General features: G+C 43.5%; 3 protein-coding genes across 4 annotated transcripts in view; 2 read left to right on the forward strand and 1 right to left on the reverse strand.

The window, feature by feature from the left end:
* The window catches only part of LOC139609633 (protein NLRC3-like), a 90,522-nt gene that overhangs the window by 35,102 nt on the left and 31,103 nt on the right, over positions 1–24,317 (reverse strand). The gene's annotated exons all lie outside the window — the stretch shown is intronic.
* LOC139609617 (protein NLRC3-like) overlaps positions 1–24,317 on the forward strand; it is a 165,607-nt gene that overhangs the window by 1,891 nt on the left and 139,399 nt on the right. The window contains exon 1 of one of the 2 annotated variants that reach the window (XR_011685276.1): positions 23,054–23,223. The exons of the other annotated variant lie outside the window; for it this stretch is intronic. The gene's annotated coding sequence lies outside the window, so the exon portion shown is untranslated. Of the gene's footprint in view, positions 1–23,053; positions 23,224–24,317 lie in introns of those variants that run through there. 2 annotated transcript variants of the gene reach the window in all.
* LOC139609639 (protein NLRC3-like) lies at positions 1,435–4,995 on the forward strand. The gene is made up of 3 exons (XM_071464517.1): positions 1,435–2,485; positions 2,583–2,818; positions 3,049–4,995. Exons 1-3 carry the CDS (start codon positions 2,415–2,417, stop codon positions 4,842–4,844), a joined length of 2,103 nt encoding a protein of 700 aa, XP_071320618.1. The 5' UTR covers positions 1,435–2,414; the 3' UTR covers positions 4,845–4,995.

The following is a 24,317-nucleotide window of genomic DNA, read 5'->3' on the forward strand; positions in this document are numbered from 1 at the left end:
CAGGTCATGGGTCCTCCAACAGGATAATGACCCAAAACACACAGCTGAAAACACCCAAGAATGGCTAAGAACAAAACACTGGACTATTCTGAAGCGGCCTTCGATGAGCCCTGATATAAATCTTATTGAACATCTGTGGAAGGAGCTGAAACATGCAGACTGGAGAAGGCACCCTTCAAACCTGAGACAGCTGGAGCAGTTTGCTCATGAGGAGTGGGCCAAAATACCTGTTGACAGGTGCAGAAGTCTCAGTGAGAGTTACAGGAATCGATTGATTGCAGTGATTGCCTCAAAATGTTGTGCAACAAAATATTTGTCAGTTTCAAGTTATTTCAGTGACCATTGAGGGTTTTTCTTTCTTTAATCGAAAGGTACCAACAACTTTGTCCGCATGTTTATCAGTGTATTAACAGTGACTGCTGAGGAGCTGGTTTCTTGTGAAATGATCCCAACAAAGAAGAGTTTGACTTTTTTCTTGTGCATGTTTTTGCTGCAGCTGATGAACATGACAGAGATGTAAAGATGTCAGTAATTAAAGGGCCGTGGTGGAGCAGAGAAGCAGCCACAGAAGAAGAGAGCAGTGTGTTGGTGAACCTGGATGAGCTGGGATCTAACAGAGTTGACCACACTTTGCAGGATCATTTTACAGCCTGAATGATGAGCTTCACATGTCAGAGCTTCACTCTCCACAGTTAGTTTGATCCAAACTACAGTGAGCAGCTGTTGGAGGAAATGACTGAGCCTCTTTAACATCAAACTAGATATTTGTCAGCTGTTTATACAGATTTCAGGCTCTATGTAATATGGGCCACTGATTGTAAAGTAATAAAATAGTAAATGAGAGAATGGTGATGAATTAATGGAGAATAACAAAATAAAAACCTAGTAGCTTCAATGACAGAAGTAACAAAAGAATCAGCCTGAGATTTTACACTCGTGGCTGGAAATAAAGCTTTTAAAATGTTGAGAAGGAATCAGAGTTTTCAGAAGCTTATCAGATATGGATAAAATGTGGAAAATGATATAAACAATGAGTGAGGTTAAAAGAGAACATGGGAATCCAGTTTGAAATGAAGGAGAAGCAACAGCAGCAAAAGATGAAGAGAAAGCAGAGATGATGAGAAAAACTTTAGTTCAAATCCACAGTTGTGACAATATCAGTGAAGAGGGGAACAGAGGAAGGGAAACTACAAGAGCAGGTGATGAAGAGTTATTACAGCATGAAGAGGACACAGATGATCGACTAAATAAGCCATTTACAAAGACAGAGCTGAACCCATCTCTCAAGAAAACCAAGATGTCAGCACCAGGCAAAGATCACCTTTGTTAGTTAATGATGAACCATCTCAGTCAATCATCCAAGGAGGTTTTATTGGAGTTAGATCATAAAGTGTGGGAGAGCGAGAGACTGCCACAAAGCTGGAAGGAAGCTGTCATAACTCCAATACACAAACCAGGAAGAGACAAACCCAGGAAATTATAGACCAGTTACTTTAACATCTAACATCTGCAGAATATTGGGGGAAATGATCAATGAAAGATGAAGTTATTATATAGGAAATAAAGGATCTATAGAGAAATACCAGAGTGGCTTTAGGAGAGGAAGAAGTACTATGGATCCAGTTCTATGTTCAGAACATGACATTAGAAAAGCACAGATAAACAGAGAAAGTGTAGTAAAAGTCACTGAGCTACTGGGACGTCCTGATAATAAAGAATGACAGTGGTCCAGTCTGGAGGAACTGATGCATGAACTAGGTTTTCAGCTTCCTCTGAAGACAGGAAGTAACAGGATGTTTTAATGTTGTTTGGAGCTAAATGTGGTGAAATGTTCATTTCACACAAACCACTTTACAATGTGTGAGCCACAATCTTACACCAGCACAAAGCACAACACCAGTGTCTTTGCTAGTGTGTGTTGGTGTTAAAATGAGGTGAGGTCAGGAGCGTTGTCGACTCATTTCTATCTCATTTTATTCAGTTTCATCTGAGGCTGTAAAATATGAAAGTGAGGGAACAAAAACATGCATTGCACCTTCAGGTGAATATTTTTCAGCCGGGCCTGTTTGGTGGAATCCTGCTGTAGCTGTAGACGTCTGCTCGCACACTTTCACTCTGCACACCAGCAGTTTCCTCTGCAGAGAAGAGCTCTGTCTTACTACCTACTGAATCTACCGTTATCAGAGAAATCCACCAAGGTGCAGGTGCACCTGGCTTTTAAAGGGGATGGGAGAGAGCTCTCTGATTGGTTCATTACATGTTATGTCCAAAACACACCCATGATTAATGAAGACACTCATTGTCATCAGAGAATTGATCAGTGATCAATGTGATATGAATAAAAACATGTTTGTGTTTGCAGAGGTCAGAACCACAGACTGAGAGCAGAGTCTCCAGGATCCAGCTGTCTGTCTATGAAGAGTGACCGGTCCAAATACTTTTATCCTCCAGAGTTCAGTCCTGAACCTGGACCCTCAGACTCACAGTAAGAGACGGTTTCTACTGTAAACTGAGCTGAAGATGATTCAGTTATGAGACATATATGACTGTGACATGTTAGTGATGAAGACATGTCTTCACAGAGGGAGGAAGAGGAGTGGTGTCTCTGTGGAGGAGCAGCTGTCCTGCTGTGCTCTGTGTCAGGACGTCCTGAAGGATCCAGTCTCTACCAGCTGTGGACACTGGTTCTGCAGACAGTGCTTCACCTCATACTGGGACCAGTCTGGGTCTTCAGGAGACCCCTCCTGTCCCCAGTGTGGACAAAGACCCAGAACCAGACCTGGACTGCAGACGGCCAGTCAGAGCAGCACTGTACAAAGTGAGACTGAACATGTGTCTGCTGATGTCTTCATTTCTGAAACCAGGACCTGTTGTTTTCTCCAGTGTCAGTTGTTCTATCACACAGCACTGACATTTCAGATGATTCTAAAAAGCACAACATTAAAAAGCTTTTCTTTGCTGCTCTTTAGTTTTTCTGTAGCTGATGAACATAATCAGCAGATTCTCAGATTCTCTGTCTTCAGTCTGACATTGTCTCTTCTCTTTCAGCAGATAGTGGTCTGCAGGAGGTTTTAGATCAACATAAGATCAGTCTGAGGAGCAGATGTGAACGTGTGACTGAAGAAAGTGATGGAACAGGAAGTGGAACCCTCCTCAACAGGATCTACACTGAGCTCTACATCACAGAGGGACAGAGTGAAGAGGTTAATACCCAACATGAGGTGAGGCAGCTGGAGACAGCTTCCAAGATGAAGACCCTCCATGACGCTCCAATCAAGTGTCAGGACATCTTTAAAGCCTTACCTGAGCAACAGAGACCCATCAGAGTGGTTCTGACCAACGGCGTCGCTGGGGTTGGAAAAACCTTCTCAGTGCAGAAGTTCAGTCTGGACTGGGCAGAGGGCTTGGAGAACCAAGATGTCAGTCTGCTGGTTCTGCTTTCGTTCAGGGAGCTGAACCTGATCAGAGAGCAGCAGTACAGTCTTCTCAGGCTGCTCCATGTTTTCCATCCAACATTACAGAAGGTCACAGCAGAGCAGCTGGCTGTCTGTAAAGTTGTGTTCATCTTGGACGGCCTGGATGAAAGCAGACTTTCACTGGATTTCACCAACAGGGAGGTTGTGTCTGATGTCACACAGACGTCATCGGTCAACCTGCTGCTGACAAACCTCATCCAGGGGAACCTGCTTCCCTCGGCTCTGCTCTGGATCACTTCCAGACCTACAGCAGCCAATCAGATCCCTCCTACATGTGTTGACAGGGTAACAGAGGTACGAGGCTTCACTGACACCCAGAAGGAGGAGTACTTCAGGAGGAGATCCAGTGATGAAGAGCTGTCCAGCAGAACCATCTCACACATCAAGAAGTCCAGGAGCCTCCACATCATGTGTCAAGTCCCAGTCTTCTGCTGGATCACTGCTACAGTTCTGGAGCACATGTTGACTACAGAGCAGAGAGGAGAGCTGCCCCAGACCCTGACTGACCTGTTCTCACACTTCCTGCTGGTTCAGACAAAGAGGAAGAAGCTCAAGTATGATGAGGGTCATGAGACGAGTCCACAGCAGCTGATGGAGGCTGACAGGGAAGTTCTTCTGAAGCTGGGGAGGCTGGCGTTTGAACATCTGGAGAAAGGAAACATCATGTTCTACCAAGAAGACCTGGAGCAGTGTGGTCTGGATGTCACAGAGGCCTCGGTGTACTCAGGACTCTGTACTGAGATCTTCAAAAGAGAGAGTGTGATCTTCCAGAAAACAGTCTACTGCTTTGTTCATCTGAGCATTCAGGAGTTTCTGGCTGCAGTCTACATGTTCCACTGTTACACCAACAGGAAGAGAAAGGTCCTGAAGAACTTCCTGAGACAACAACATGTTGATTTAACCCTGGATGTCTTCATGTGGGCAGCCATGAAGAAATCCCTCAGAAGTGGAAATGGTCACCTGGACCTGTTTGTTCGCTTCCTTCATGGCCTCTCTCTGGAGTCCAACCAGAGACTCTTAGGAGGTCTGCTGGGTCAGACAGAGACCAGTCCAGGAACCATCCAGAGAGCCATCGACAACCTGAAGGAGATGAACAGTGATAAAATCTCTCCTGATAGAAGCATCAACATCTTCCACTGTCTGATGGAGATGAAGGACCACTCAGTTCATCAGGAGATCCAAGAGTTCCTGAAGTCAGAGACCAGATCAGAGCAGAGACTCTCTGAGATCCACTGCTCAGCTCTGGCCTACATGCTGCAGATGTCAGAGGAGGTTCTGGATGAGTTGGACCTGAAAAAGTACAACACATCAGATATGGGACGACTGAGACTGATCCCAGCTGTGAGGAACTGCAGGAAGGCTCGGTGAGTCCAGACATGATCAATATAATTATCAATCAGTAGATTAGATCAGTAGTTGAGTCAAATTCAGATAAACACACTTTTCATTTATTCTCATTATTCTTAGTTTCACTTTGAAACAATCAAAGGTCAGTTGTGTTTTTTCTGGAGGTGTTGTAAATGCTGTGAGCACCAAAATGTAGATGTTTCAGTTGGTTGTGATTGTTGCTGTTAAGTTCATAAAAACACTTGTTTTGTTTATTTGTAATAATTGTTGGATGCTTCATTGATTTGTTAATGTTCTGTGTTGTTTTAAGTCTTTTTGGTTCAAACCTGATCAAACTAATTAAAGCAGCTCCACTGATCTTACACCTCAGTGTGTTTCCAGGTGTTTCCAGGTGTTTCCAGGTGTTGGGGAGGACACCTGCATATGAGAAAACAGTAGTATTAAACCTTTAGTGTCTCCAGCTGTGCAGTCTGATAAATGTCCTCAGGTGATGTCACTTGAGTCAGTGTGGGCAGAGTCTGAAGACGACACCAGACCTCTGTAGCCCCCCCCTTATCTCTGCTGCATAACACACCTTAATCTGGGTTGAGGTGCATTGTGGGTAATGTAGGTAGCAGGTTTTTCTGAGGAAGAAGAATGTGTGAATGAAAAAAGAAGATGTCTCTGGTTCAGCTTTGTTGAAACTGTCCATTGTGACAGTGTTACAGGAGAGCAGTGATGAATCTGTGGAGGTCTGTGTTCAGGACTCATGAGGTTTCTATGACAACAGTCATCAGTGTGTGACAGTGAACAGTGAATGCAGTGAAGCTCTAATGAGCAGGTTCTAGCAGGTGTTTAGTAAAGTTTGTATAAGACCTGAATCATTGTCCAGAGATGACTGAAGTCATGATGAGCATGGAGACATCCTCCATGCTCATCATGACTTCAGGGGATGCCCCCCCCCCCCTTAAATCACAGACAAAAACAGTGGGCTCCAATGAAAGCTGCTTTAAAAGTGGAGCTGAACAGCAGCCACTGTGGTAACAACAAACACTGATGGGATAATGGTTCATGATCAAACAGAATGTAACAGCTGCACAAGCAGAGAAAAGTCATCACATCAGTGAAATGACTCAACTGGTCAAAGCAGACCAAGAGTGGAGATGTAAACCGCTGAGTGTATTGAACTGATCAAGGCTGAGCTTTATTGATTATTGAACTTTTCATGTTGAAGAGTGAACTTGTGTTTTTCCAAGTGTCATGGTGGAGCTTTAAAGTCTTTCCATAGATTGTGTTGAATGAGACAGAAAGTCCCAGGTGTTTTCTCTCTTGTTGCTGTAGAGGAGAGTCGTATCAGGAAATGTTCAGCTTCAGCCAAGAACACAGGTGTGAATCTATCAGAGCAGAATGGGAGGATTCAGTCTTCTTCTACACACCAGAGCTCAGTGTCATGTTTCTGTGAGGACCTTCTGTGAAAACCAGGCAGCAAACAGAGATTCGATTGAACTGTTGACTGAGTTGACCTCAGGAGAAATGTTCTGGAGTAGGGATGCCACGGTGTGGAAATGTTCCCACCGGACATTAAGACATGTGTGGGCTCAGTATCTGTAGATTAGACCTCAGTGTTTCCCACACACTGATTTATCTGTGACAGGCCACCACCACATTAACAATGACGCCACATATTGATTTTCTATTGGTTTACAGTTTCAAATGTGGAAAATCTTATTTCACTGTAGAGTTGCACACACACACACACACACACACACACACTTCCAGGTTGTAACTGTAGAGTCCACTAAGTGTTGATCACTAGTGTTTTACTGAGGACAGTTTGTTCATGGATCAACGTGGGCGCTGCCACTGATTCACCACAATGAGCCAGATGTGTTTTATGCAGTGGTGTGTGTTGACTTCTACAGAGAGGCAGCAGAGCCAAGCAATCTGGAGTCAGTTTAAAAACAGTGGAGAATAAAACTGTTTTTCTGAACAAGATTCTGACTCTGGATCAAATCATATGATGGAAGCACAACAAAGATCCCCATGAAACTCTGCAGGTCTGAGAGAGAGTGATGAGAATTATTGTTTCATGTCAAACACAATCAGATCAGATGAGCTGAGCCACAGATGTGAAGAGCAGATGTTCATCACATCATCAACTTTTCTCATCAGATGCATTTTAACTTCAGTGTCTTTTATTACAAACTGTCTGATTTTATTCTAACACATTTTATATTTTCTCTCATCACAGACTTGGTGGTTGTCGACTCTCAGAGACTCACTGTGAAGTCGTGTCCTCAGCTCTGAAATCCAACCCCTCCCATCTGAGACGACTGGACCTGAGTAGAAACTACCTGGAGGATTCAGGAGTGAAGCAGCTGTGTGCTGGACTGGAGAGTCCAAACTGTAGACTGGAGACTCTGAGGTCAGTTCACTGACTGGAGCTGTTGTAGTTTTATATTCAGTTCAAATCTGTGAAGTTCCAGTTTTTCATTGGTTGGTTCATTTTCAGGATTTCTGTGTGAGGATTTAAAAAATCAGCCAGTGAAGAGAAAGAAGGAAGATGAGACCAGGAGCAGAGTGGTGATGGGGAGGGTCAGGAGAATCCCCGGGGGCCGTTTGGGGGCTGGGGCCGGACTGATTATTGTGTAGACTCATAATATTGTGTTATATAAAAGTGGTCTACCTCGCTGCACCATCCTGCAGCCTGAACTGAGCCTCGCAGCCTCTTGTCTCTCCCAGCACGTCAGACGCTACCAAGTCTATATTTGCAGTAGGGGGGTAAATGAGTGGCCCCTCCTCAGTGGGTACAACCCCGGTGTGCCTTGAACTGTGATTGGTCAGCTGCTGACCAATAAGAGCTGTGAAGTGGGGCTGGTACAGAGTCATCAGAGACGTGTTGGTGTTATCAGGGAACGTGTGTGTTCACTGTTCACATTGGTTTGAAGCAGCAGCAGAAAGAGAAGGAGAAAGGTGGAGCAGAGAAGAATGAAGAAGAACAAATACTGGAGGAGGAAGCAGAGAAATGTTCCACAATCACAGAGAGATTCAACATCCAGTAAAGAGCCGGCAGCTGAAATGCTAAGCAGGGGCGTTGTAGCTAGCTGCTAGCTCAGCTCATATTAAATGTGGCTAGTATAGCTAGCTGCTAGTTGTTGGGCAGCAGCCCTGTGCTTGTGTTAGCTGCTGTTTGTCTTTGTGTGTTATTAACAGCTGGGACTGGTGATCTCCAGGTAAAATGAAGGGTCCCACTCGGCCCCTGGATGAGAGCAGTCACAGTGTTTGTGATTCAGAGCAGCAGAGAATTGACAGAGTTTGATGTTAAAATCAGAAAGTTGATGAGAATCAAACTGCAACAGTCTCACAGATCTTCTGCTGCTGCTGCTGATCTGAACACCAGCAAAGCTGCAGCTCTCTGCAACCAACAAATATTGCAGCTGTTGTTGTGTGTTGATGTCAGCACTGCAGCATCATGGGAAGCCACAGACCTTCAGACTGCAACACAAACCAGATCAAAGCAGGGCCAGTGGCTGAGGCGGGAAAGTGGAGACAAGAGGAAACTCAGCTGGGACATGGAGGCAGGAAGGATTAGATTGATGCTGGGAGCAATTTATGAGCAGCTCCCACCTCCCCAACATCATAGTGAATAAACAGGTGAGGAGCCAACATGTCCTCTATGTTCAGGTGGAGCTTCATGTGGCTCCTTCTATCAGGGGCTAAAACAAGCCTGTCTCCAGGCCCACACACCTGGAGACATCAGCAGGTGCTGAGGTGTCTCCAGGGGAGGTTGGCTGTAGGGGTTTTGTTGGCAGATCAGTCTGGTCCCTGTTACCTGAACTGAGCTGCTCTCACTTCTGTTCTCTTCAAGTCCACGTTGTGCTTCTCTGAACCTGTGCACTGTGAACTCAAAACGCTCCAGGTGTCCTTCATGTCATATCTAGTTGATTGTGTGTGAACACAACAAAATGTCAGACTTGACTTCAAGGAAGCTAGAAAGAAGGTGGCGTTCTACTAACCTGGATGAATCTTTAAAGGCTTGGAAAGACAGCCTATTGGCGTATAAAAAAAGTCTCCGTAAAGCCAGAACATCCTATCATTCATCATTGATAGAAGAAAACAAGAACAATCCCAGGTTTCTGTTCAGCACTGTAGCCAGGCTGACAGACAGCCACAGCTCTGTTGACCCATCTATACCTTTAGCCCTCAGTTGTAATGACTTCATGAGCTTCTTTACAGATAAAATTGTCTCTGTTAGAGAAAAAATTCACCATCTCCTCCCCACAGCTGGTTCAGATGTACTGTCCAGTTCAGCATCCACTGTAACTGGCTTATATTTTGACTGTTTCTCTCCTGTACATCTCCCTGAGCTCACTTCAACAGTTTATTTTTCTAAACCATCAACCTGTCTTCTTGACCCCATTCCATCAAGGTTGTTCAAAGAGGTTTTTCCTTTACTTGACACCTCTATATTAAGTCTGATTAACTTATCTTTATCAACTGGTTATGTACCGCAGGCTTTTAAAGTTGCAGTAATTAAACCTCTACTTAAAAAGCCTACTCTTGATCCTGATGTTTTAGCCAATTATAGACCTATATCCAACCTCCCCTTTATCTCCAAAATCCTTGAGAAGGTCGTTGCAAGCCAGTTATGTGATTATTTGCACAGGAATGGTTTGTTTGAAGACTTTCAGTCAGGTTTTAGAGTCCATCATAGCACAGAAACAGCTCTGGTTAAGGTTACCAATGATCTCCTCATAGCCTCAGACAATGGACTTGTCTCTATACTTGTCCTACTAGATCTTAGTGCTGCATTTGACACCATCGATCATAAGATTTTATTACAGAGACTAGAACATATGGTCTGCATCAAAGGAACCGCACTAAGCTGGTTTAAGTAATTTAAATATTTGTCAGATAGACTCCAGTTTGTTCATGTTAATAATGACTCCTCTATCATCACAGAAGTCAGTCATGGAGTTCCACAAGGTTCTGTGCTAGGACCAATGCTCTTCAGTCTATATATGCTTCCTCTGGGAAACATTATTAGGAGGCACCAGATGAATTTCCATTGTTACGCAGATGACACCCAGTTGTACTTATCCATGAAGCCAGGTGAGACTAACCAGGTAGCCAAGCTTACCTATTACCTCAAGACTGGACTACTGTAACTCTTTATTGTCAGGATGTCCCAAAAATTCAGTAAAAGGCCTCCAATTGATCCAGAATGCAGCAGCACGAGTACTGACAGGAACGAGGAAACGAGATCACATCTCTCCTGTGTTAGCCTCTCTGCATTGGCTCCCTGTAAAATCCAGAATCGAATTTAAAATCCTCCTCCTCACCTACAAAGCCATTAATGGTCATCGTACCTTGGAGAGCTTATACTTCCCTATTTTCCCAATAGGACACTTCGCTCTCTAAATGCAGGTCAACTTGTGGTTCCCAGAGTTAGTAAGAATAGAATGGGGGGCAGAGCCTTCAGCTATCAGGCTCCTCTCCTGTGGAACCAGCTCCCAGTGTGGGTTCGGGAGGCAGACCCCCTCTCTACCTTTAAGATCAGGCTTAAAACTGTCCTGTTTAGTAAAGCTTATAGTTAGGGCTGGCTCGGGTATGTCCTGACCCATCCCTTAGCTATGCTGCTATAGAGCTAGACTGCTGGGGGATTCCCATGATTCACTGGGCGCTCTCTCCCTATTTCTGTCTCTCTCCCCCGCTCTCTCTCGATGACTTCATGCCATTAACTTTGTTTTTTTTCTCTCCCGTAGTTTTGTGCTTCTCCTCTCTCTCCCTCTCTCTGTCCTCATTCTGCAGGTATCTCTGCCTCGGGAGCAGCAGGATCCAGATCCACCACTACTCATCATTACTATTAACCACTGTTACCTGTCATTATTATTGATAACACCATTACCTACACAGCTGTTCCTGGTCTCTCTCTCTCTCTCTTCTCTCCCCTCTCCTCCCCCTCCCCCTCTTTCTATCTTCTCCTAAACCCAACCGGTCGAGGCAGACGGCCGCCCACCCTGAGCCCGGTTCTGTTGGAGGTTTCTTCCTGTTAAAAGGGAGTTTTTCCTCCCCCCTGTCGCCAAGTGCTTGCTCGTTGTGGGAACTGTTGGGTTTTTCTCTGTAACAAAGTAAGGTCTTGACCTTACCCTGTAAAGTGCCTTGAGATAATGTATATTATGATTTGGCGCTATACAAATAAAATTGAATTGAATTGAATTGAATTGACCTTGAAGAATGGAGCTTCTTCTAATCACATGAATAACACAAGTGGTCATGTGACTGTGGTTCAGGAGCAGTTACCAGAGCAGACTGACACTGACACTCAGAGAAACTCTGTTCATCAACTATCAGACCTAAACCGTGGACGTTGTGCTGAGCTGAAGGGTTGTAGGACTGTGAGCACAGGTTTGATCTCTGCTCTGTGACCTTCATTAACCCCGTCCTCACTCAGTCTGCTCCTCACTGGGGGGTTGATTTGAAAATCAGATGAATTCTACTTCCTCATTCAGTGAAGATCAGCTGAATAAATCTGTGGTGTTTTCCAGCAGGAGGCTCTGAACGTTACCTGAAGGTGAACTGGTTGTTGCTGCAGGTCACAGAATCTGACGGCTCACAGAATCAGCTGTAACACCGGTGGTAGACTGAGGCCGAGCACTCGTCCTCCTCAAGTTCTCAACAGTGACACGAGTTCTTCTTTAAAGATGTGGACACAGAGAAATATTTTCCCTCCTCCTGTAAATGTGACATTGTGCAGTTGTTTGGTGACTTTGGAACATTGAAGCTGCTCCACCATGTTTGTTCTGAACAGTGTGACTGAGTTCTCACTGTTTGTTCACGTCCTCAGTGTTTTGTTTCTGTGCTGATGTCTGTAGTGTCAGAGAGGGAACAGACTAAACAGACGTGAATCCTCTGATTCTCCTCTGATCACAGACTGAACTGAGGTCAGCAGCAGCTGATCAACCTGTGTTCACATCAACAGCTGTATGAATGTTGTGCTGACATTTGGATGATGTGTGTAGAAGGCTGACATGATGAAGATCCACAATAACAGAAGGACAAAGTCACTCTACTCATTTTAGAAAAAGATCATTGATCAGGACAAATCTGACTGATTATCAATCATTGATCTACATCTTTGATTCTTTATTCAGATTGAGGAGCTGCAGTTTGTCAGAGATCAGCTGTTCTTCTCTGGGCTCAGCTCTGAAGTCCAACCCCTCCCATCTGAGAGAACTGGACCTGAGCTACAACCAGAACCTGCAGGATCCAGGAGTGAAGGGTCTGTGTGGTTTTCTGCAGAGTCCAGACTGTAGACTGGAGACTCTGAGGTCAGTTCACTGTTGTAGATCTTATATCTTGAATCCACAGCTAATGAAGCTTAACACACAAGTTGAATCCATTGACTGTGAATGAATGAATGACATTGTAAATAGTTGTTGTCTCATGTTTCCAGTTGTTCTTCTCTCAGACTGAGAATGATTCTTCAGTTTCAGCTCATTTCACTCACTTGTCATGAATAATGTCTGTTCACTTCAGTTCAACTTTCACAGCTCACACACTCGTATTTCTCTCAGTCAGAGGACTCATGTTTTCTAAATCCACTGGAGAAAATGTCCAGTGTTAGTTGTTCAAGTCAATTCATTTTTATCATGACAATATACACAAGATCCTCACAACTAATATTTGTCCAAAGAAAGTGAAGAAACAATCTTCTTGTTTTCACTAGATTTCAGTGAAGTGTCAGGACTAATGTCTGTTTGATCGAAATCTAATTGATTATCAATCATTTATCTACATCTTTGATTCTTTATTCAGATTGATGGACTGCAGGTTGTCAGAGATGAGCTGTTCTTCTCTGGGCTCAGCTCTGAAGTCCAACCCCTCCCATCTGAGAGAACTGGACCTGAGCTGGAACCAGGACCTGCAGGATCCAGGAGTGAAGGGTCTGTGTGGTTTTCTGCAGAGTCCAGACTGTAGACTGGAGACTCTGAGGTCAGACTCCATGTTTTCTTTCTGTGCTGAGATGAATGTGATGTGAAAAATGTGTTGACACTGAGCTGCAGACATGAGGCTGATATTATACTGATCCACACTGAGGATCTTCATGGTAAAGTCTGTTTTCTTCTTCTCTGCTTTTAGTCCAGTGACTGTTTCTCTTCAACTTTCACCTCATGACTTTTTAAAACATCAACAGAAACACATTGAATCTGTCAGACAATAACTGATCTATAATCAATAGCTGATGGTCCCAACACTTTTATAAGGCTCTGTGATGTTTGTACTGACTCCAATATTCAAAGTCAAGTTGTCATAGCAACAGGTTGTTTCATCACTTTAAATCCTGTAGGTTTGACTGTGTTAAATATTTGAGCTCAGTCACCAGGTGTCTGTGTCTCTGCCGTTCCATCAACTAGTGAATTTAATATATATTTCTATACATTTGTTCTCATGTCTCCAAACTTCAGCCTGACATGTTTGTTGTCTTTGAAAACTTGAGGATCTTTAGTAGAATCTGCACAACATGAGTTTGTATAGATGGAGCCACAGGTGGAGCTGGCAGAGTTGAAGAGGTGGAGTCACTACGTCTTTATTGAAGCAGCAGCATGTTGTCATGAATATTAATGAGAGCTGTTTTTACTTTGTCTGTTTGACTCTTTGTGGTTTCAAGCAGGAACTTTGTCTCCTAAACTCACATCTTTGATTCTTTATTCAGACTGAGGGACTGCAGGTTGTCAGAGATCAGCTGTTCTTCTCTGGTCTCAGCTCTTAAGTCCAACCCCTCCCATCTGAGAGAACTGGACCTGAGTGAAAACAAGAACCTGCAGGATCCAGGAGTGAAGGGTCTGTGTGGTTTTCTGCAGAGTCCAGACTGTAGACTGGAGACTCTGAGGTCAGTTCACTGTTGTAGATCTTATATCTTGAATCCACAGCTAATGAAGCTTCACACATAAGTTGAATCCATTGACTGTGAATGAATGAATGACATTGTAAATAGTTGTTGTCTCATGTTTCCAGTTGTTCTTCTCTCAGACTGAGAATGATTCTTCAGTTTCAGCTCATTTCACTCACTTGTCATGAATAATGTCTGTTCACTTCAGTTCAACCTTCACAGCTCACACACTCGTATTTCTCTCAGTCAGAGGACTCATGTTTTCTAAATCCACTGGAGAAAATGTCCAGTGTTAGTTGTTCAAGTCAATTCATTTTTATCACAACAACATACACAAGATCCTCACAACTAATATTTGTCCAAAGAAAGTGAAGAAACAATCTTCTTTTTTTCAGTAGATTTCAGTGAAGTGTCAGGACTAATGTCTGTTTGATCAAACTGTGTGTGTGTTTTCATCTGTAACACAACACACACAACTGTTTGATAATTGATCAGAACAAATCTTATTGATTATCAATCATTGATCTGCATCTTTGATTCTTTATTCAGATTAATGGGCTGCAGGTTGTCAGAGATCAGCTGTTCTTCTCTGGGCTCAGCTCTGAAGTCCAACCCCTCCCATCTGAGAGAACTGGACCTGAGTGTAAACTACCTGGAGGATTCAGGAGTGAAGCAGCTGTGTGCTGGACTGGAGAGTCCAGACTGTAGACTGGAGACTCTGAGGTCAGACTCTATGTTTTCTTTCTGTGCTGAGATGAATGTGTTGTGAAAGTTGTGTTGACACTGAGCTGCAGACATGAGGCTGATATTATACTGATCCACACTGAGGATCTTCATGGTAAAGTCTGTTTTCTTCTTCTCTGCTTTTAGTCCAGTGATTGTTTCTCTTCAACTTTCACCTCATTACTTTTTAAAACACCAACAGAAACACATTGAATCTGTCAGACAATAACTGATCTATAATCAATCGCTGATGGTCCCAACACTTTTATAAGTGTTGGGGCACAGGTAGGAGCAATTTGGTTGCTGACATGTGTCTTGGCATGAGGCATCTCACTGACTTCTAGTGCCAAGTCTGCATTGGTCAGTGTCTGGATCTCCAGGACCCTGGCATTGCTATCAGACACTCTACTCGGGCGTATGCATGTTTCCCAGGCTAGCTGCGCGTACCTTCTAATCTCCTGCATGGTCAGAATAGCGATACGGCAGTGCATGGTAACATCGCCCTTGAAAGTAAGTGGCCCTAAGGCGTTGGTAATACTCCCTTGGAGGTTCAAGTCTTTTCTGCATGATGGCAAAAGCGTTGAGAGTGGCGGAAGCTTGATCCATGTATTGGGAGTACTCCTCCCACAGGGCCTGACAGAGCGCTGAGTAGCGGTCCCTGTACCCTGGTGGGAGAGTCTCCATAAAGACATGCACACTTCTGGATGTTGTCTTCCAGATCAAGCGGAGTTTCTCGCGTGCTGAAGCGTGAGGAAGATCAAGGAGGCAGCGCTCTACCTCCCTCAAATGATCCTCTATTGTTGACTCCCGGTTGCTGGGGTCAAAGCGCTCGATGTCCCTTGCTAGGGATTCAAGTTGGCATATGTGCAGGCCCTGCTCTTGGTAGAGACCTGCATCACCTGAGTTGTCTGAGGACTGCTGCTTCCTCCAATCCCAGGCAGAATGATGTGGCCCCCCTTCTCGTGGTGGAGAAGGGGTCCAGTTAAGGTGAGATCGTGGGTTACGCCATGCATATAGCTCGCCAGCTGATGAGGGCCCAAGATCCTCATCATTGTTCAAGGACAGGAAGTGATGTCCACTCTTCATTGAAACATTTGTGGAAACATTTATGAGGCCAGCGATCACGTTCTGCAGATGCTGGTTGTCTACCTCCTGGGAGCCTCTAGCTCCTGGTGTACGGGAGTTATTTCTGCTCATTTTGCTTACGTTTCTTTTCAAAAGAAGAGCGATACCCGACAATAAACTGCTATCCTAAGCAAGTTTTAAATTCCACTGAGAATGCACAGGTGAATGCACAGGTGAATGTGAAGATGACCTGTGGCTTACAAAATCTGTAACACTCTCAAACGATGTGTTACATTAACTATGGCTGCAATTTCTCTCAGCAGAGGTGGCACGGCGGCACTGTGCCTCTGTGATCAATTCGTTCTTAGTGTGCGTTAAAGTACAGGACTCACAATATAGAAAAGAACAGAAGAAAACCGTCTGTGCTGTGCTATGTAGCAATCAATTCCTTGATGCACTCCCACCAGCAAAGTCACTAGTGTAAATGCACTTTATCACCAATCAGTAACTTAAAAAAAAAATATTTTGAAAATTAAACACAATTCTTATAACTATTATAATATTTTGTATATTATAATATTATTATAATATTGCTTAATTAATCTCAAAACTCTGAACAAGTATGTTTTAAATTGTCGATAATGGATTATTGTGTTAATATTGTAACACAGCTGGAATCAAACAACAGCCTCACACGGGGCACCAATTTGTTGGGGCACAGGTAGGAGCAATTTGGCTATTGGCTTATAATATTAATGATTATCAGTGATAATCATCAATACATATATAGATGTTTACTACAAGTAGTAACCTCGGGGCACCACCCTGTCACCAGGGACCAATGACCAAATTGATGGCTTAGAATACAGTCTCAGAAGGTTGGTTGAAGGATAAATTCGAGCACTGACTGTTGTGAATCCAGCTGTTATCACAAATATAATCACAATAATCACAGACAACTAAAACAAACATTGGTTACTAACTCGATAATAACAGGCAAAACACATATGTATATATGTGTGTGTGCGTGTGTGTGTGAGGGAGAGAGAGAGGGGGTGGTGACGAGGTCACGTGAGTGACGTGTCAGCAGGAACCAAGATGGCGGCAGAGTGAGGTACTCGCTAGAGCCAAGATGGCGGCTGGCCGCAGAGCATGAAGGGCATGAACGAGAACAAAGGGAGGGGCCTGGAGCTTTACACATATGACGCCATCACACTCTAGGGCCTGAATGTGAGAGAGATGTGGATGAGGTGATTGGGAGAAGAGAGGGAGAATAAAGGTGAAGAGAGGAAAGAGTCCACAAGAGATCGTCACCACAGTTAATAATCACCACAATATCACTACACAATAACGGAGCCAGAGAACCGGAGTTTGTCTGGTCAGATATTGGTCCTTTAACTAGTGATATTTGGCTTATTAAGCTGATCACAGTGAACGATCTAAACAACAGGATATGCAGCACTTATAAGTCAATAGCACAATAATACATGCTACACTGATTGTGTCTCTGCCCAGACATCAGCCTCTGACTGTGAGTTGCTCAGATCCTTCGGAGTTAGAACAGAAAGTCCACTCTGGTTCTCCACAGCTCGGTCCTCGGCTGGGCGCTTGGCAGGTCATGTCTCGCTCTTCTGGTGATGACAGTGTGATGAGTTCCTCGGCGGCAGCGGGAAGATCACAGATGAGGGACGGTGAACTTTGTTTTGTTCTTAACAAAGTCGGTGCTCGTCCTCTCGGAACGTGAAATCATCTGATTGCACAGAGATCTACGTCAGATCCAAAAAGAAAAGGAAACAAACAAAGCAGTCTGTGCGCTCGGCCCGCGAGTTGAAGACTGTAACCTGGGCTTTAAGAACTTGTGGAAAAAGGTCAAATGTTTGCAGATTGCTCCCTTTCAGCAGCCGAGTGGCGGAGAGAGTAGCTCTCTACTTTAACTGGTGCACGGGAATTAAGCGCAGGAGGAGGGTCGCAGCGCCGCCTTTATTACCTGAGTGACGTCACCAGGGATCGGAATGCCTGGCCTCGGCCAATGCCGTTGCTGAGTTTTCTTTCAAACTCCAATTTACACATAGGTGTGAATTGTGTGGGTGGTTTTGGCTCCATAGCCTGGAGGGAAATGTAGTCCCCTCCTTCGTTCTTACCACGAGGCATGGTTCGAGACTCAGGCTTCTGGAGGGCATGCAGGCCTCTCCATTGTTCTTTTCAGAACCCATGGCTTGAGATCCCAACATAAGGCTCAGTGATCAGCCTGTGAATATTCTCATTAGTCCAGGTCATAGTATCTCAAAGGAATTTTAAATCGATAGCAACTGGACTTGGTTATTTGTCTTAGGAAGACGTTTCACCTCTCATCCAAGAGGCTTCATCAGTTTGTGTTCACATCTGACCAGGCAGGGACTGGTCCAACTATCTAGTGTGGAGACCCTGGTATTTAATCTCTGGGAGGGGCTTTCACAAGGCTGATGATGTCACTGGTTCCCTTTGTGCTCCATGTGCCAACAACAGTCGTTAGAGTGACTGTCTTGGTGGAGAGTCGGTTTCGACTTCGTTAGAGCCCTATTGTGTTATAACGACAGTCGTTGGAGTCACATGCCACTTGTGAACAGTTGTTTCTCTTAGAGGTTAAATCGTTGAATCTCCTGGGAAGGGATGAAAGGGCAGCATTGTAAATTGGAGATAGGTGGTGTCTGAGGTCTCCTCCCCTGTTGAGGGATGGTTTCTCTGCTTATACATAGATGGCTTCTTTCAATCCTCTTTCGAACCACCTGTCCTCTCTGTCTAGGATGTGAACCTTGCTGTCCTCAAAGGAGTGGGCTTTCTCCTTAAGATGTAAGTGGACAGCAGAGTCCAAGCCTGAGGAGTTAGCTCTCCTGTGTTGGGCCATGCGTTTATGCAGTGGTTGTTTTGTTTCTCCAATGTAGAGGTCTTTACATTCCTCATTGCATTGGACTGCATACACCAGGTTGCTTTTTCGGGTGTGTGGTGTTCTGTCCTTGGGGTGTACCAGTCTCTGTCTGAGTGTGGTGCTGGGTTTGAAATACACAGGGATACAGTGTTTGTTGAAGATCCTCCTGAGTTTTTCTGATACCCCAGTCACATATGGGATGACTATGTTGTTTCTCTTGTTTGGTTTTTCTTTCTCAACCATTTTGCCTCTTTTCTCTCTGGAAGCACAAGCAGTTTTCACAAAGGTCCAGTTGGGGTAACCACAAGTTGTGAGGGCGCCTCTCAGGTGCTTGTGTTCTACCCTTTGGGCCTGTGAGCTGGTGGCTACGTTATCAGCTCTGTGTTGCAGGGTTCTGATAACACCAAGCTTGTGTTCCAGGGGGTGGTGTGAGTCGAAAAGTAATTATTGGTCTGTATGTGTGGGTTTTCTGTATACCCCGATGTGGAGGCTCCTGTCCTTTTTCATATGGACGTCACAATCTAAGAAGGGCAGACTATTGTCCTTGACATCCTCTCTGGTGAACTTGATGTTTTTGTCCACTGAGTTAATGTGTTCGGTAAAAGTTTGCACTTCTTTGGTTTTGATTTTAACCCATGTGTCGTCCACATATCTGAACCAGTGGCTCGGTGTAATTCCTTCAAAGGAGTTCAGAGCCCTGTTCTCTACCTCCTCCATGTATAGATTTGCCACAATGGGGGATACTGGTGAACCCATGGCACAGCCAACCCGATCACATTTGCCAGCTTCTGGATTTATGCCTGAACAAGGCTTTGGTCAGATGCGAACACGAACTGATGAAGCCCCTTGGATGAGAGGTGAAACGTCTTCCTAAGACAAATAACCAAGTCCAGTTGCTTTCGATTTAAAATTCTTTTGAGAAGGCTCAGTGATGTTTGCACTGACTCCAATATTCAAAGCCAAGTTGTCATAGCAACATAAATCCTGTAGGTTTGACTGTATTAAATATTTGAGCTCAGTCACCAGGTGTCTGTGTCTCTGCCGTTCCATCAACTAGTGAATTTAATATATATTTCTAGACATTTGTTCTCATGTCTCCAAACTTCAGCCTGACATGTTTGTTGTCTTTGAAAACTTGAGGATCTTTTTTTTTTTTTTTTTATTGGAGACCAGCATTTCACAAGTATCAATACAAGATACAGCTTCCACAGCTGTTTTCCACCCTTTTCTTTACAAGGACTACAACGTCCCCCAAGAACAATGAGGGAGAGGAAAACATATAAAAATAAGAAAAAATAAAAAAAAAGTAAACAAATAAGTAAAAATAAATGCAAAAAGAATTAATTAGTAGATGAAGATACATACATACATAAATAGAAATAAGAAGAAAAGAAATAAAAGAAATAAACTATATATATATATAATATAGTATAATATAATATAATATAAGGGAGGTGAAAGATACAGATTAATAATAATAAAACAAAAAATAAATAAGTAAAGGATGCTCAGTGTGCTCACTAAGAAATTAGATAAAAATAAAAAATTGGATGCATCAAATCGATTCAGTTGGGTTCCAGAGAGGTGAGGGTGTTAACATATGTGATGAGAGGTTGCCATCTTTTATAAAAGTTGGCAGCTGAGCCTCTTAGGGAATATTTAACATTTTCCAAAGACAGAAAAGACATTAAATCACTTAACCAAGAAGTAACAGGGGGAGCATTTGGGCTTTTCCAATGTAATAGTATACGTCTGTGGGCTATGAGCGAGGCAAAAGCACATCAGAGTTTTTCTTAGTGAGATTAGTTGGAGTACGAGGTACGCCAAAGATAGATATCAGTGGGCAGGGTTCTAACATGATATTGAGGGCTTTGTTTAATGATTTAAAAAAACAAGACCAATGATTGATTAATTTGGGACAAGAAAAAACATATGAACATGGTTTGCTGGAGATAAACCACATCTATCACAGATATCATTTGTGCCTAGAAATAGCCTACTGAGTCTGTTTTTTGTGAAATGAATTTTATGGAGAACCTTGAATTGGATTAAACTAAGACAGGCACAAGAACATGTGGAATTAACCCTGAACAGTGCCTCTCTCCACCACTCATCTGTCAACTCAAAGCCAACCTCCCTTTCCCAGCTATCCCTGACCCTTCCAGGGGAGGACATATTCGAAGATGATGTGAGGTCAAACAATACTGAAATCTTACTACGAGCCTTTGGAAGAGATAGTACCTCAGTGATAAGAGATCCTGTTGGAGCTTGAGGGAAAGATGTAAAGTGTGTGCGAGCATAACTCCGTGCTTGGAAGTATCGAAACATATGAGATTGGGGTAAATTATATTTAACACGGAGATCATTAAATGTAACAAATAAGCCCTCCAAATATAAATCTGAAAAATGAACCAGACCTCTCTCTCTCCACAAAGTGAAGGCTGTGTCTGTGTTGGAGGGGGGGGAGAAATGGTTGTTGCAAATCGGACTTAATGGGATGGGTGTTGACAGTTTGAAGTGTTGCCTGAATTGTTTCCAAATTTTCAAAGAGGAAAGTACAATTGGGTTTTTAATGTAACTAGGACAACGAGAAGCTAGAGGTGCACAAACCAAAGCTGCCAGAGATGAGGGATGACAAGAAGCATCTTCCATTATACACCAGTCCATGTTGGGAGAATTACACCAGGCATGGATTTTTTGAAGATTGGCAGCCCAATAGTAGAATAATAAGTTAAGCAGTGCAAGGCCCCCAGCTGATTTGCTTCTTTGGAGTGTTGTTCGACGTGCTCTTGGGTTCTTACCAGCCCAAATAAAGTTTGAGATCATTTTGTCTAACATTTGTATAAATGATTTGGATAAAATAATTGGAAGATACTGGAGAAGAAACAAAAATCTCGGAAGAATATTCATTTTAATAGAATTAATTCTGCCTATCAAAGAGAGAGGGAGAGAGTCCCAGCGCGCCAGATCAGTCTCAATTTCCATAACCAACTTTGAAAAATAATTTTTGTATAGTAAGGGGAGGGAATGAGAAATATTGATACCTAAATATCGAAAGCTATTATGAGCTAATTGAAATGGTAGTGCATCTGATGGGATCTGTTTAGCTGCTATTTTTACCGGAAAGCACTCACTTTTACTGATGTTTAATTTATAACCCGAGAATGATCTGAAAGTTGTCAAGACTTGTAAAATATTATCTACACAGCTAACTGGGTCCGTGACATATAGCAACAGGTCATCAGCATAGAGAGATACTCGATGTTCCAGACAAGTTCTAAAAATACCAGTAAAACATGAAGAAGATTTGAGAGCAATGGAAAGAGGCTCTATTGCTATGGCAAAAAGCAGGGGAGACATTGGGCAACCTTGGCGGGTCCCTCTTGATAGAGGGAAATATTCAGACCTTTGAAAGTTAGTTGTCACACAAGCAGAAGGGGCAGCGTATAAAAGTTGTATCCAAGAAACGAATTTAGACCCAAAGCCAAATTTCCCCAAAACAGAAAACAAGTAATCCCATTCAACCCGATCGAAGGCTTTCTCCGCATCTAGAGATATGACCATTTCAGCAGTTTGGGACATGTTAGGAGATAAAACAATATTTAAAAGTCTTCTAATGTTAGATGAAAGTTGACGACCTCTAACAAACCCTGTTTGATCTAAGGAAATTATATCTGGTAGACAAGGATCCAAACGGCATGCTAGTACTTTGGCTAGAAGTTTTACGTCCGAATTTAATAAACTTATCGGTCTCCAGCTGCTACATTCATCTAGGTTCTTGTCTTTTTTGGGAGTGAGTGAAATTGAAGCCTGATTTAAAGTTGGAGGTAGAGAGCCCTGCTTCAGTGAATTGATAAACATGTCTAATAACAAAGGAGCAAGTTGGTGGGAAAAGTTTTTATAAAAGTCAACCGGAAAACCATCCGGCCCCGGAGCTTTGTTATTTTGCATTAATTTGAGACAAGAAATTAATTCTTCCAACTGTATAGGTTTTTCCAACTTCTCTTTAATATGAGGATCTATAGTAGGTATATATATATGTTATCCAGAAAATTGTCCATTGTGGTCTTATTAGGAGGAGGTTCAGACTGATACAGGTTAGAATAATAGGAAGCGAAGGTGGAGTTTATTTCAACTGGGTTGGTAGTTAGGGAGTGAGAGGGGTCATAAATTTGTTATATGAAATTTGAGGCTGACTGACGTTTAGGTTGGAGGGTGAGGAGACGACTGGCTTTATCACCATATTCATAATATGTCCCTTTGGTCCGTCTGAAAAGGTACTCTGCTTTATCTGTAGAGAGAAGATCATAATAAGATTGTAATTTGACCCTTTTAGCATACAGTTCTGGGCTGGGAGAGCTTCAGTATTCTCTATCAATGCTGAGAATTATATCAATAAGCTCCTGCTGTTTTTGTTTATTTTTCATTTGCCAGATGAACTTGAGGATCTTTAGTAGAATCTGCACAACACGAGTTTGTATAGATGGAGCCACAGGTGCAGCTGGCAGAGTTGAAGAGGTGGAGTCACTACGTCTTTATTGAAGCAGCAGCATGTTGTCATGAATATTAATGAGAGCTGTTTTTACTTTGTCTGTTTGACTCTTTGTGGTTTCAAGCAGGAACTTTGTCTCCTAAACTCACATCTTTGATTCTTTATTCAGATTGTTCAGCTGCAGGTTGTCAGGGATCAGCTGTTCTTCTCTGGGCTCAGCTCTGAAGTCCAACCCCTCCCATCTGAGAGAACTGGACCTGAGAGACAACAACCTGCAGGATTCAGACCTGAAGGATCTCCGTGGTCTCGTGGAGAGTCCAGACTGTAGACTGGAGACTCTGAGGTCAGTAGAGGGGCGGAGTCAGTCCATGCTGCTCTCAGCAGTATTGTACTAAACACAGTTAGTATCAGAGCAAAGATCCAGTGTTTCCTGTGAACCTCCAACCTCCTCAGTGGCTGCTTTCCTCAGTGAAGCTGTGAGAGGAGAATGGGGACAGGCTTCAGGATTGGACAGAAAGACAGAGAGAGAGACAACAGTCAGCCAATCAGAGCAGCCAGAAGCTTGTTGTGATCATGAGTCTGAGTTGATGTGAAGACAACTGTTGTTGTTGTGTTGATGTGTACAGGAAATAAAGCTGATTCCAGCTGACAGCCTCACAGATGGACAGAGACTGTGTCCTCATTCATCAAACTGTCCAATCTGATCTGAGACTGTTTGTTCTCTGGTTTCAACACTAAACAGCTGATCAGTTTCATCTGTGTCACAGCTCTGAGATCAGTGTGATGGAGCCTGACAGTCCCTGGCTCTTAGTGACAGCCTCCATGTTCAGTCAGGTGATGTTTCAGAAGCAGCTCACATGTTGATCAACACACAGAGACTCTGTGTTTAAAGTGACATCAGCTGACAGGTAACAGGAGTGAATCCATCACTGACCTGTTGCTGACTCAGCACTTTGTTTCCACTGTGGACTGAGTGAAATGTGCAGAGTGAACAGACTTGATGCTGAACGTCTCTGCAGGTCTGTGAGCTTCCAGCTCAGTGTGTTCACTCCAACACGTTAACATGAGAGCTGAGAGGAAGCAGCTGCTGCACATCTGGTCTGAACAGGACTGAAGTCCCTGCTGCATCACTGACTGATGAAGTGAGTCTCTGTAAACACTGATTCATCTCCTCTGCTTTCTTCTTCTCTACACAGATGGAGGTGAGAGTGGAGAGGAGAGCTTGATCCAGCAGTGACTGACAGAGGAACCAGAAGAAGTGGAGATGACTCTCAGTGCTGCAGTCTGAACTGATCGGAGAACAGCTCCATTGTCACACACAGAGTCCAGTCCACCATCATCCCTGTGTGTTCCTCTGGATCTGACAGAGCATCATCAGTGTCTCTGGACTTAAAGCTCATCAAGTTCAGCTCTGAACAGTTTCCTTGTTGAGCTTCA

This window comes from Trachinotus anak, unplaced genomic scaffold (genome assembly GCF_046630095.1).
Source record: "Trachinotus anak isolate AG129_WGS33_773 ecotype Australia unplaced genomic scaffold, CSIRO_AGI_Tana_v1 ptg000026l, whole genome shotgun sequence".
NCBI lineage: Eukaryota > Metazoa > Chordata > Actinopteri > Carangiformes > Carangidae > Trachinotus > Trachinotus anak.

Excerpts from the sequence above, each read along its gene's own strand:
- LOC139609639 (XM_071464517.1), top strand. The coding sequence starts at position 2,415 with ATGAAGAGTGACCGGTCCAAATACTTTTATCCTCCAGAGTTCAGTCCT. Across the intron at positions 2,486-2,582 it reads CCTGGACCCTCAGACTCACA|AGGGAGGAAGAGGAGTGGTG; the intron begins GTAAGAGACGGT and ends ATGTCTTCACAG. Across the intron at positions 2,819-3,048 it reads TCAGAGCAGCACTGTACAAA|CAGATAGTGGTCTGCAGGAG; the intron begins GTGAGACTGAAC and ends CTTCTCTTTCAG.